We start from the raw sequence: 12,704 nt of genomic DNA, 5'->3' as shown, positions 1-12,704 counted from the left end.
CACTGCACATTTTGCATAAGCGCAAAGAGGGATAAAAAATAAATACAAACAGTTCACAGTCTGTTTGCACTCTATACCTGCCCTCTATGCCTATAACTGAAAACAGGAAAAGCATGTAGTATGAACTGCCTCTTGCTAAATCATACATTTTTAAATGTTAGCAAATATTAGTTATGTATACGGGAATAAAAATGGTTTTGTCAGTTCAGCGGTGCGTTTTCAGGAAATGGCTCTTATCGGGTTACAAGTCCGCATTCAAAAAACGATTTGCCTGCGAACGCTTGCATTAACACCAGATCGTGTAGTTGCTCACGACTTTGTCTTGCCCACACAGAGCTCAAACCCTTGGATGTAATTACTCAGTGACAGAGTGAGACTCGGCGTTGAGCCGAGTGAGAAAAGACCTGCTTCTGCTGAATTCGATACAGCCTCCTCCACATTTGTCAAATTGCTATATGGTGCTATACAATTCTCTTTGATGTGCACTTTACTCCATTAACGAATGGAGCACTTCACCTCTTGTTAACTAAGTCATAGTTCATAATCTGTTTGGCCGTGCAGGATATTTTCCGTGAATCGATGACATTTGTCTTTAATCCTGGTCGTTGAAAAATCATTTTCATACACTCCCTCTTTACCTTAGTAGCCCTATTCATTTCCAGTGAAATTGGAGCTGAAAATGTTTTTGTAAAGGTGTTTATCATCCTTGGTTGGAGATCATTTTGAAGCAAATTTCAGCTTCTTTGTTGATATGTTCTGAGGCTTGCCTAACTTGGTAATTGGTGCCCTGTTCCTTACAGTTCGTACTGAATGTGGGAGAGAAATGACATTCTTTGTGTGACCCACTCTTTGAGGGAAAAAAAGTATAGTTTTATTGAGGCACAGTAACTTCTTAGCAGCGGAAGTGCCTTTATAGATAAACCTTTGATAATAGAAAACCCGCCCAGGACATAGCCAGTTCTGATCAGCGACAAGAGCAACACCGTAGTCTCTACTCAACAGCGCTGGGAAGTACATTGCTCAGCTGGCTTACTGCTCAGTTTTGCCCCTCCTCCAAGACACTCACATTACTGATACCTCTCTGCCCCAAGTTCTGTCCAGTGCAGTCACCCAGTCTGACCAGTGGCCCAACCTTTGAGTCGACAGTTATCCCTGGGGGAACTCTGTCTGCTCCTGCCCTTTGTGGAGTCAGCACTGGAGAATTCAGGCGCAACTCTCCATTTCTCATTCTGAAAAGGGCAACCTAAACTTTATAGGAAACCACTGCCTTCTAGGGCTAGACAGTCTGGGAGAACATCCTCGCATCTTTACCCAGAGAGTATCGAGTGTAGCCTCTCTCTCTCTCTCTCTCTCTCTCTGTGTGTGATGGTTTGAGGTTCATCTTAAAATCAGAACTATTACTTCAACAAAGACAAGCGACTTCTCTGTGCTCACGCTTAGTTATTTTCAAAGAGAATAATGTTCTCTGACTCCAATGCGTAACTCAGACCCCCCATCTCCACTTGTCCTCGGTGAGCAAGGGTAGAAGAGACAAGTTCAAATCACAGGACATGATATGAAGAAGGAAATGCTAGATTCCTTTGAAGTGAAGAGGGTGTGTGTGTGTGTGTGTGTGTGTGTGTGTGTGAAAGGAGTAAGAAGGCAGGGGACTATCTTCCATCACTCTTCCATCGCTCTTCTTCTTCCCTCTTCCTCCCTCTCTCCCCTGGTATGAGATGAGTCACAGTCTGGCTTTTAATCATGCGGCTGTAGGGCTTGCGGATGTGTATGTTGCTCTGAGCCAAAAGCATCTCTCTCTCTGTGACTCTGACTCTGACTCTGACTCTAACGTGTCCGATCCTGACACCTCCCACCACAGGTGTCACTGTGTCCAGGCTGAGGCGTGACTCACTGAGACGCTGCACTGCCAGCAGGCGTCAGGTGGTGACAGTGTGCACCGCGGACAAAGACTGGGTTGGGCTGTGGGGGGGTATATGCTGTGAGGAGGAGAGTGACATATGTAACTGCATGACTAAGTGTGTGTGTTTTATAAAACCCTGACATAAACCATTATTAGTAGTTTGGTGTAACCTCTAATTCCAGAACAACTCAAAAAGCCCTGACGGTTTATGCCAGTGTGTATGGCTTCAGTTCATGTGCAAGCCAGATGTTACCTAATTCCTTTTTTTTTTTTTTCTTAAAGTGTTTGCTTTACTGCATCCCTCATTACTGTTGTCATCCATTTGTTTGTTACTCATATCTGTCTTGCTCACCTTGTCTCTCTAGAGAGACTGCTGTAGCGACCTTCCTCTCATTAGCCTCTTACAGACTGTTTGTGTGTCTTATGATGCTAGCCTTGTCAACACATGCACCCGTCTGTTATTTGGCAGCTAAGTATGAGTAACAGTCAAACTTACGCTTATCCCAGCCAATACACCTGTAAAGCTGCCTCAAAGGTATGTCACATCATCATTAGCTTCTCTCTTTCTATCTCTCTCTTTCTCCCTCTCTCTCTATCTCTCTCTCTCCCTCTCTCTCTGTGTGTGTGTCTGTGTGTGTGTGTGTGTGTGAATGGGTGTCTGTGTGAGAGAGAGGGGGAACTTGACAGAAACACAGATCTGTTTTGTCACTCTTCTTTTTTTTATGAATGGAAATACTCATGACCTCACCCTTTATGAGTGAGTGAGTGACTGTGTGTGTGCGTGTGTGTGTCTGTCTGTGAATTTGAGTGTGTGCGTGTGTGTGCGTTTGTGTGTTCATGTGTTTGTGTGGGAGGGCGGGTGGGTGGGTGTGTGGGTGCATCTTCTTAGGCCCTCCTAGTTTCGGTCACTGGCAGGGTGTGAGCAATCTCTGACAAGAAGATTACAGCCAAAGTTGTATCACCACAGACAACCACAGACAGCAGCCCCACCGTTTCTGTAAAACATGATTCAAAAGAGCTTATGATTAATATTAAGCTCCTGGAAGAAATCCTTGCCTATGAAAAAACACATATTTGCTAATATGTATGCTGCACATATTTGCCATTTGCCAGTGTGTATACATGTGTGTTTGTGTGTTTGTGTGCGCGTGCATGTATAACAAAACAACTAGGAAACTATTTCAAATGTTTGTAATGGTAGGTTATTTCTGCTGGCCTATTGCACACAGTACCTCTGTGTGTCTGTGAAGCTTATCCTTCCCTAAGGTTGTTGTCCTCCGTCTACCTGCCAAATGATGTGAGTGTGCAGTCACTCCATTTCAGCACTCCTCTCATTAAGGTTAGCCTAGCAGCACCGCCGCTCAGCAGTGTAAAACACTTGGCAGATGGTTGCCAGGATACAAAGGAGACTGACATTTCAAAGCTTCCTCCTGACTGTCATATGAGCACACGACTCTCTTCATGCGCTGCACTGCATGTGTGCATTGAGATGCCAAAACCCCCTATATTTCTACCCTAACCTGTATTTAGGCTGTGATCCAGCTTTGGTCTGTGCGTTCCGTTTGTTTTGTTGTCAGCTGAGTGTCTCTCCACCAGAGACAGAACAACTTTATTAATTAAATCACAGATGTTTATTTTAACACTTTGTCTGTTTTAAAAATGTGGCTTTGCTTCTACCCTTTCTTTCCTGCAAAAGTGTAATCACTCTTCTCTGTCCTGTTTTGAGACACAGTTGTCCACTGTCTTGTAGTTTGCAACAAGACCATAAAGATTGACTTCACTGAAGTGGCTTCTAGCCCAGTTTTCCTCAACTGGTCTTACACACCTCACCATGAGGCGATCTGCCAGCACACCCTGACAGCTGTTTGACTGACGTGTCACCGGTTGTCAGGTGGCAATATGCAGCTCCCCGGCAGTGGAGGTTATTGATTTATTCATTGGGTGTAATCTGCCCTTTGGTACTACCCAGTGCATGGGTGGATGCTTCACAGTTACAAGCTTCCCAGTACCATACACTGTCAGCAGCTGTGCAAGTCTTAGGAGGGGTGGATAAAAATATACTGGACCTAGAGGTAATTGGTGCAGGTATACGAACACAATTAATTAGTAAACCTGACTGTTCCGAGTGACTGCAGTGACAAAAGCTGGAAGATTTACTTAACTGTAGAGCTATATATATATATATATATATATATATATATATATATATATATATATGTCTGTGTGTGTGTGTGTGTGTGTGTGTGTGTGTGTGTATACATATATATTTTTATATATATATATATATATATTTTTTTTAACAGTACCTTGTTTTGGTATTGTAAATATCACATTGTTTGATTTCTTTGTACAAAAATAACATCAGGTCTTTGAGGGGGATAAACTTGGCAAACAGATGAGTCTGCAGTCAATATATTTAAAATACATTACAAAATAGTACAAAGTATAACAGCATATAATAGCAGACTTATTAAAGAACTGAAAATATTTTTTTCATGTAAATTAATGGATGTAGGCAATTAAGAGTTCTATTACGCATATGAATGTGCTGCTGATTCGTTTTTCTAAGCGTTAAATGATTCTTCTCTCATTAGAATGGTGCTTGGAAAATTTGGGCTCAGTGTTTTATGTCTGTGTTAATAATCCTAGATAATGTGCCTAATAATACAAAAACTGAGCAAACTGATGAACTTTGTGTATTTAAAAACCTCATGGAAAGCATGTCTTTGGAGATAGGTGTGTGTGGGAAGCTAATAGCTCCGCAGCATGCAGAGCAAATTGGTTCACAGTCCTTTAAACCCACCATTTATAACTGCAGAAAACCTCCAAGATATTAGGCTACATCTGCACTGCACACACTGGAAAATGACAGCAATTTAAAGAAAATTTGGTGCCTGGTGCACTTCAGTTCCTCTGCGGCATGGCAGTATACTTACACCATTTCAGAATGAACCTTTTTGTAGCTACATTTTTTTTTTAAATTTTTTTTTGAGACCAGCAAATTTTCAAGCATCCAAATCCTAATTTCAAAGGATTTTTATTTATGGCAACTGAATCACTGTCTGCTCATTTCGCTGTATGGATTAACCTTTGGCCTTTGGCTTGGCAGTTCCCTTTCCCGACACGTCACTTACTCACAAAGATAAAGGGCACTAGGGGAAGTTCCCGTTCAGGAAACGCCAATCTGTCACCCTGGCACAGTGCCCAATCTTGCTAGATACAGTCTGTGCCAGTCTCAAGGGCACTCTGTGGTCAGTGGGAAATGGAATAGTGGCCTCCTGCTTTGGCTTCAGGCCATTAATTGAACACTGACTTAACCTAAAGAGACTGGATGCATTGTTATTGATGTTCCAACTCTGTTAGCTTTATGAAATTCTTGTATTTTCTATTGTCCTGAGATTCCTGTGTCTCTCAAAGGCATTCGAGAACTGTTTGTATTGCGACGTACACTGTATTTAAAGCTGTTTTGTGGCATCCTATAAATATAGGCTTTTACTGTTAGCTCTTTTATTATTCATCCTTACCAGTACTGCTAGGTGGTCCTTTGCACTGGCTGTGCATGTAGAACAGACTCTAGTAGGTCAGCTTTGATGGGCACTGGGGCAGTTTATCTGGATCACTTTCTAATGTCTCTCTCTCTCTCTTTCCCTCCCCCTTCCCTCCTTCCCTCTCCCCTGTTCATTCCACAGCTAAGCTGACTCCCTAGAGAAACGATGGCTATGAGGCTGTGATTAGCTGTTGGGTCACCATGCAAGCCTGATCTCGGTGATAGAAGCAGCAGCAGTGTGCATCTGTTTTCTCCTTTGTGCGGTGGTAGTTTGATATTCCCTCTCTCTTTCTGTCAGGCCTCCTAGGCTGAGTGGTTGCAGCCCATGCTCCACAGGGCTATTTACCCCAGCCACCCCGCGGGGACGCTCCAGCGCTGAGCTCCGCCACCCATCCTCACCATGACCAGTTTAAAGCGCTCACAGACAGAGCGCTCAGTGGGCGGCTCTGTGCCCGCCACAGACGAGTTCTACACCCGTCGTCTGCGCCTCCCCAACGGAGGAGCACCTCCACCACGTAGTGAGAGCGCCCACCTGTCAGGTAGCACGCCTGGAGTGCCCAAAATGGGGGTACGAGCACGGGTGGCTGACTGGCCCCCTCGGAAGGATGGAAGTGGAGGAGGAGGTGGGGTATGGCATATCACTGTGGAAACGGACTCTCCAGCCACCACGACCACAAGTGGAACGCAGAGCAACCTCTCGGCAAAGCTTGGTCACCTTATCAGCCCGCAGGACTCATCCATGCTAAGAAACATCCAGAACACTCTCAAGAGCAAAATGCAGAGCAAAGGGAAGGACAACCGTTTCCTCTCGCCAGACGGCTACCTGGGTTCACCACGGAAGGGCATGCGGCGCATCCGCCAGCGTAGCAACAGCGACATCACCATCAGTGAGCTGGATGGGGACAATGAGGGCTGGTCTTTCTCAGGCTGGAACCCCGTGCACCGGGAGTATGGCAGTACCTCCTCCATTGACAAGCACGGTGTGTCCGGTGAGAGCTTCTTCGACATGCTCAAGGGCTATCAAGCTGATGCATCCGACCAGCGCAGCCCTGCTCCAGAGAAGTTGGGGGAGCTTCTCTCGGTTGCCCCCAAGCAGACAGCCCTTGACCTGCCTGATGGCCCTCTGGGCCCCCCTCGGGGCAGCCCCGCCAGCCGCCTGAAAGAGAGAGAGAAACACCTGAAGAGACGCTCCAAGTCAGAGACTGGGGGGGAGTCCATATTTCGCAAGCTGAGAAGTGTGAAGGCTGAGGGTGAGTCGTCGCGTGCTGGCTCTGATGTGGAGGATGGTAGGTCTGAGGACTCTGGACCTCCCCCTAAACCCTGGGTGTGTCAGAAAGGCTTTGCCCACTTTGATGTTCAGAGCATCCTGTTTGACCTGAATGAGGCCATTCAGAGCCGACAGAGTGGTGCTAAACGGAAGAACACCACCACTGGTGCTTCAGCTGCTGCAGCAGCTTCTGCCTCCACCACCTCTTCACTTTCCTCCACCCAGAGTGGCACGTACGGATCACCCTGCGGCAGCCAAGAGGAACTTAATAACAAGGATGGCCCCAGCCTTGATCCTGGTGATGACAAGAGCAACGAGCTTGTGCTCAGCTGCCCATGTTTCCGCAATGAGATTGGCGGTGAGGGCGAGAGGAACGTCAGCCCACCCAAGCAGGGGAGCATTGGCAGCGGGGCGTCCAGCTCCTCTGGGAATGAAGAGGGGCCACTGGAGGCCTCACTAAGCACCCGTTTTACCAATGCAGGTGTGGCTGTGCTGGAGGCACCAAAGGATGGGCAGAGTCTTCACAGTGAAAGGGGGAAACGCTATATTGTGGAGCATGTGGACCTGGGAGCCTATTACTACAGAAAGTACTTCTACCTGAGAGGTCAGTGGCCCTTCATGGCTGCGTTGGTGTGATTTATGAAGCATGATCTGTTACGTATTTGTTTGAACAGTTCATTAAGGTCTTTCAACTAAAGAATTTTACCAGTATTTTATTTTGGGGTTTTTGGAATTTTATTTTCAACCTAACCTTTTTATCAACAGACATGTCATTTGTACTCTGTGTTTTTTAATGTGAAATCATCCACTGGAATTTCCTCTCTGTGTTTCCCACACTCTCTCAGAGCACTGGAACTACCTGGGTGTGGATGAGACTCTAGGTCCTGTTGCTGTGAGTCTTCGTCGAGAGAAGCTGGAGGACCACAAGGAACATGGCCAGCAGTACAATTACAGAGTCATATTCAGAACTAGTGAGGTGAGTATTGCTACCCGTAGTCCACAGCTCACAGTCCTCAGCATCATTATCTTACTTTTAGCTACCAAAGTTTTTTCATCTCTCCAGTTTGTCACAGTCTTATGTAACATGCCTAGCAGAGCATCTGGCTAATTCCCTGCCAAATCAACACCCTGAGTTGCCTCCGTGTACTTACATGGCCCCCCCAAGCCTATACCACATGGAGCTTCTGACAGCCCCTTTTGACAGACAGAACTGTTCATCCCTGCAATCAGAGGGAGATGAAAAGACTCTTGACTGGGACCTTGACTCTTGCACACATTTATAGAAAGTACTTGTGATTCAGATTCACTCTGATGGAGCTTAATAGCTTGGCTCCTGATGTGACGCAGGGCCCAGTATGGCATCTTTCCATTGCTATTTGCAGTAAGTCAGGTGGGTTGGTGTAGGTGGACTTGGTTTTTTTATGGCAACTTTTGTTCATCAAGTTAGACCTCATTCATTGCTTGAGTCGTGATGTTTTGAAATGTTAGAAGGTATAGGGAAGACTGTTCACTTTGATGCCATAAACATATGAATATTCATAAATTTGTTGCCAAACATGCAATCCTGTCCTTTTTCCCTTATTCAAAAACTTGTTTTGCATATCGCATGTTTACTAATTTGAGTGACAGTGCTGCAGATAAACTTACATCTTATTGTAGTGAGACATTGCCTGCCCACGTATGTAGTCCGCTTTCAGTTTTTTGCAGCTTACCTAACTAAATTGTCTCCTGCACCACCCTCTCTTGCTTGATCAATTCATGGCGGCTAGTTGACGACTTTGCGGGGTTCCATCTTGGAAGATGCCGTGCCCTCCACTGCTAAGCACGGTTTGGCGCGTGGCCTGCCCTTGAAGGAGGTCCTGGAGTACTTAGTACCTGAGCTGAATGCCCACTGTTTGCGGCTTGCCCTCAACACGCCCAAAGTCACAGAGCAGCTGATGAAACTGGATGAACAAGGGGTATACCCTACTCTTTTTCGCCTGTACTACACAAACACTTTATATCTTAACACTTTGACATAGGGATGTTATAAGACACGTTGAGGTGGATGTAATGGGAGTTTCTTTTTTTTTTTCTTCTTTTTTTTTAATTTTCTGTTTGCTGTGATTTTCCTCTCTGTCTTGCAGCTCAGTTTCCAGCTGAAAGTTGGGGTGATGTACTGCCAGAGTGGCCAGAGCACTGAGGAGGAGATGTACAACAATGAATCAGCAGGCCCCGCCCTGGAGGAGTTCCTGCAGTTACTTGGGGAGCGTGTTCGCCTCAAAGGTTTCACTAAATACCGAGCCCAGCTAGACACCAAGAGTAAGTTGAATGATGTGGGCGATGGGATGACAAGGTAACCTGGCAGAGATGCATGGTTACATTCAAAATATCTGGAGGCAGGTCAAAGCAGTCAGATTTTTTGTGGTCTTGCTAATGAAAGGAGTCAAACTACATTTCTTTTATAAAAGTGTTTGTGACCATAATACTTAAAAAAAATTGTATCATAGTTATACATTCTTTAGCTCCCTACGACAGACTTCCCAGTCATTCTCTTTACCACGACATTTAGTCAATTCTTTCAGTTCCCCCCTTATTGTCAACCTACTCTGTAAAACACTTTTCATATAAGCATATTTATACGCTCATTAGCTGGAGCACACACTCCACTTTTCCTCTTGGTTTGTGGCCAAGTTTTAAAATCTGACCCTCATTACAATTGCTCTCTTAATGGTGTTTTGACCATTTCCCCTTTCTCACTTCAACCGAAACTTATGCAGAAGTCTGGTTTTGAAATGTGGTCACACCTTGACTTGGTTATTTAACACACACACTCCCCAAACAAAGACTGCTGGACTAAAAGGATACGTCTGATAAATTGCTTACTCAGCTGGTGTCTGGAGATGTTGTTTCCTTTATCAAATTAACTGGCTTTTTCTAACAATGAGCTGGAGACAGAAGGTTAGTGTAGAGCATTGTGGATGTATACAAAGGTTGCAACAGTAGAACATAGGTACTGTTTGTAACCAAGGCTCTTGCCCTGCAGCGGACTCCACTGGCACCCACTCCCTCTACACCACTTACAAAGACTATGAGATCATGTTCCATGTGTCCACCATGCTACCCTACACACCTAACAATAAACAACAGGTAAGACATTCCTCATCAACAATGGCTGATAACAATGGAGGTTTGCTCATTGATTTGTTCATGGCAGTTATGCTAATCTCTTATTATTTTTTTTCGTCCCCACTCACAGTTGCTAAGGAAGCGACACATAGGGAATGACATAGTCACTATAGTGTTCCAGGAACCTGGAGCAAAGCCCTTCAGCCCCAAAAACATCCGTTCGCATTTCCAGCATGTTTTTGTCATTGTGCGAGTGCACAACCCTTGCTCTGACAACACCTGCTACAGGTAAGTGTGCCACAAGGTCAAAAATATATTCACATGCTGCCTTCCTCTCAGTCACACTGCATGATGGAAAAAGTTATTTCAATTAACAAAATCCATGTACCCAAATGTCACCCATATCACATTTTCTTGGCTGATCCACCATTTAGCAGCACAGTGCGTTAGCACTTTAGCCTAGCACTTAACTGCTCTGCCTGAGGCCTGTTAGCATTGAGAAGCGATTAGCGGTTTGAGCGTATAGGCTTTTCCCTGTGATCTGACTGCAGATTTTCCCACCAGAGTGCAGCTGCAAACCACTTCAAGTGAGTTACGATCACTCAATTTCTCCCACCTTCTCTGCGGACAGTTTATTAGCAGGGTGTGTTGATTTATAGAGAGCGCTCTGCCTGTGAAAGTGTTAATGAGAGTAGACGCAGGGGGAAATTTTTTTACTTGTTTATTTCCTTCTTTTTCTTTGGGAAAGGGAAGTAAACAGCTGTCTCAGCTTTCTGTTGTTCTCTCTCTCCCGCCCTCTCTTCCTACGGATTTCTCTGTCTCTCTTCCTCTCCTCCGTTGCACCCTCCCCTCTCTCTCTCTCTCTCTCTCTCTCTCTTTCCCCTTTTCTTTTTCTTTTTCATCCCCTCCTCCTTGTCCTGCTGGAGCTGATGGAGGATTTAATTGCTGGTGGGCCTCATTGCGTGCTGCCTTTAATTGTTCCCCATGGGGTGTCTTGTTGCCTTATAAAGAGTGCAGGGGTGGTAGTTTCCCCCTTCAATTCATAGAGATGGATTTGAGGGCCAAAACTTTGACCAAGATGGGACTGTTTCTGTAAACCAATGGCATTATCATTCTTGGGATCTTTTCATGATTTGGTGGTTGTCTCCAGATTCCTTAGGCGATTCTTTAGGATGCGTGTCAGCACCAGATGGTGTGGCATAGCTGTTTGGATGAACTGAAACAAAAAGCAGAGGTTGTTAAAGTAACTGGAGATCTTTAAAGAGTCTGTTTGTGGTTTAGTGGGTACTCCTGTGGTTTTATGGGTGACACTTTACAGTATTAGCCCTTTGAGTGCCTGAAGCTTCTAGAGAGTTACTCACAGTTTGAACTAATCATTGAATTAAAAATGAAGTGGTGATAATTGTTGTTTTGTCTGACATACTGTGATTTGCAGTTTAAATGTCAGCTGGGCTCCATTGACTAGCTGTGATTAGGGGAACTGGGGAACCACACTGACCCAGGCCCCTTGGGCAAGTGTGTCCACAAGGACACCTGTTCCCCTCGGCACATGTCAGCAGCCAGTGATGGACAAGCATCTGTGAAGTTGCAGGTGATGTGCGCTAATGGTCCATTTCTCCAAGTCCATTACATCTGTAGAATTACAAGAGGATCTCTGAGGGTAACTGATCCCTGGCTGTGGTGAACAGTTCATAGTGCGAAAACACAGAGCTCCTAATGAATAGAAATTCTATGGTGTGATTGTGAGAAAGATGCAGTGACTAGCTTCACACATGCTGGAGGAAGCTTGTCCCAGCAGCAGTCACCTATATTTGGTTTTGGACTAATGGACTTATGAAAGGTTGTATGGAATGGAACATTCCGAATACAGAAAGAAAATGTCAAGATTAAAAATACTGCCCTTCTGCCCGGTTCACAGCCTCACTGCCGTGGAAACCCATGTTTAAAGAGGCTTCTTTCCAGTAAGAGTTCTTGATTCAAAAATTCTAAATTGTGTTCATTTGTGAACATTTTTTACTTTTGGGGGTTAAAACAAGTTGCAATATAATTTCAAGTAATTAAGCCTTTTAGGAAAAGGACTTTTTCTCCTATGCTAGGCCATATTATTACTGGTCTGTTTCTATCCAGGTCAAGAAGTTATAAACTCTCTAAAGGCTCTGTGTGGGACTGCCGAACTGTGGGCAGCAGATGCTGTGAAGCCACCCACACAATGTGTATTTATACCTCAGATATATAATCCAGTTTGCCTCTCCACCTAAGCGAAGGGGGCCAGGCTACAACAATAAAGCTGTCTGCCTCGCTGTGATCTGGTGCCCTTCGAATTGCAGTGCTGAGCTGTAAACTGAATTTGCTCAGGCGGAATGAAAACTCTTTTTTTTTTTTTTTTTTTTTTAATAAAATGGATGTAAGTTCTTCTCCACACTGGACTCCAGTAGGTGCTTTTATTTTAAAGTACAGTGGATGAAAGTGAATATTGATGACGTGTTGTGGTTTGACCAGGAGAGTGAGAAAGGGAGTGAGACAAGAAAGAGAGAAAGAAAGGAAACCATTTGCTACCAGAAAAATCTCTCCAGTAGTTGTTATTTGCTTCAGGCTCCACTTGGAAAAATTAAAATTAATGTGACAGATAGCTGTAGCTGTGCTAAAAATAAGTTGACTCTGCAAAACGCACAAGTTAAGAAAAAGGATGTAAAAAAAAGTGACATAACAGGTTTTACTTAAAAGTGGCCAGAGGGTTGAATGTCCCTTAGCTCCCACCTGAACCAGTTCCTATGAATCAAGGGAAAATCAGTTAACCATTTATTTAAGTGATATTTGTTTCCTGAGCTGTCCGGGAGACTAGCTGTATGCTGTCTTCTTGAATGGTATTTGTTATCAAGACA

General features: G+C 44.6%; 1 protein-coding gene across 1 annotated transcript in view; it reads left to right on the top strand.

Moving 5' to 3' along the window:
- sipa1l1 (signal-induced proliferation-associated 1 like 1) overlaps positions 1–12,704 on the top strand; it is a 55,131-nt gene that overhangs the window by 26,882 nt on the left and 15,545 nt on the right. The window contains exons 2-7 of the mRNA XM_030771018.1: positions 5,746–7,318; positions 7,560–7,690; positions 8,484–8,672; positions 8,841–9,015; positions 9,740–9,843; positions 9,953–10,110. Coding sequence (XP_030626878.1) covers positions 5,848–7,318; positions 7,560–7,690; positions 8,484–8,672; positions 8,841–9,015; positions 9,740–9,843; positions 9,953–10,110 — 2,228 coding nt within the window. The 5' untranslated portion in view covers positions 5,746–5,847. The remainder of the gene's footprint in view (positions 1–5,745; positions 7,319–7,559; positions 7,691–8,483; positions 8,673–8,840; positions 9,016–9,739; positions 9,844–9,952; positions 10,111–12,704) is intronic.

This window comes from Chanos chanos, chromosome 4, assembly GCF_902362185.1.
Source record: "Chanos chanos chromosome 4, fChaCha1.1, whole genome shotgun sequence".
NCBI lineage: Eukaryota > Metazoa > Chordata > Actinopteri > Gonorynchiformes > Chanidae > Chanos > Chanos chanos.
The sequence above is the reverse complement of the archived record's forward strand: the minus strand, read 5'-3'. Positions and strand labels throughout refer to the sequence as shown.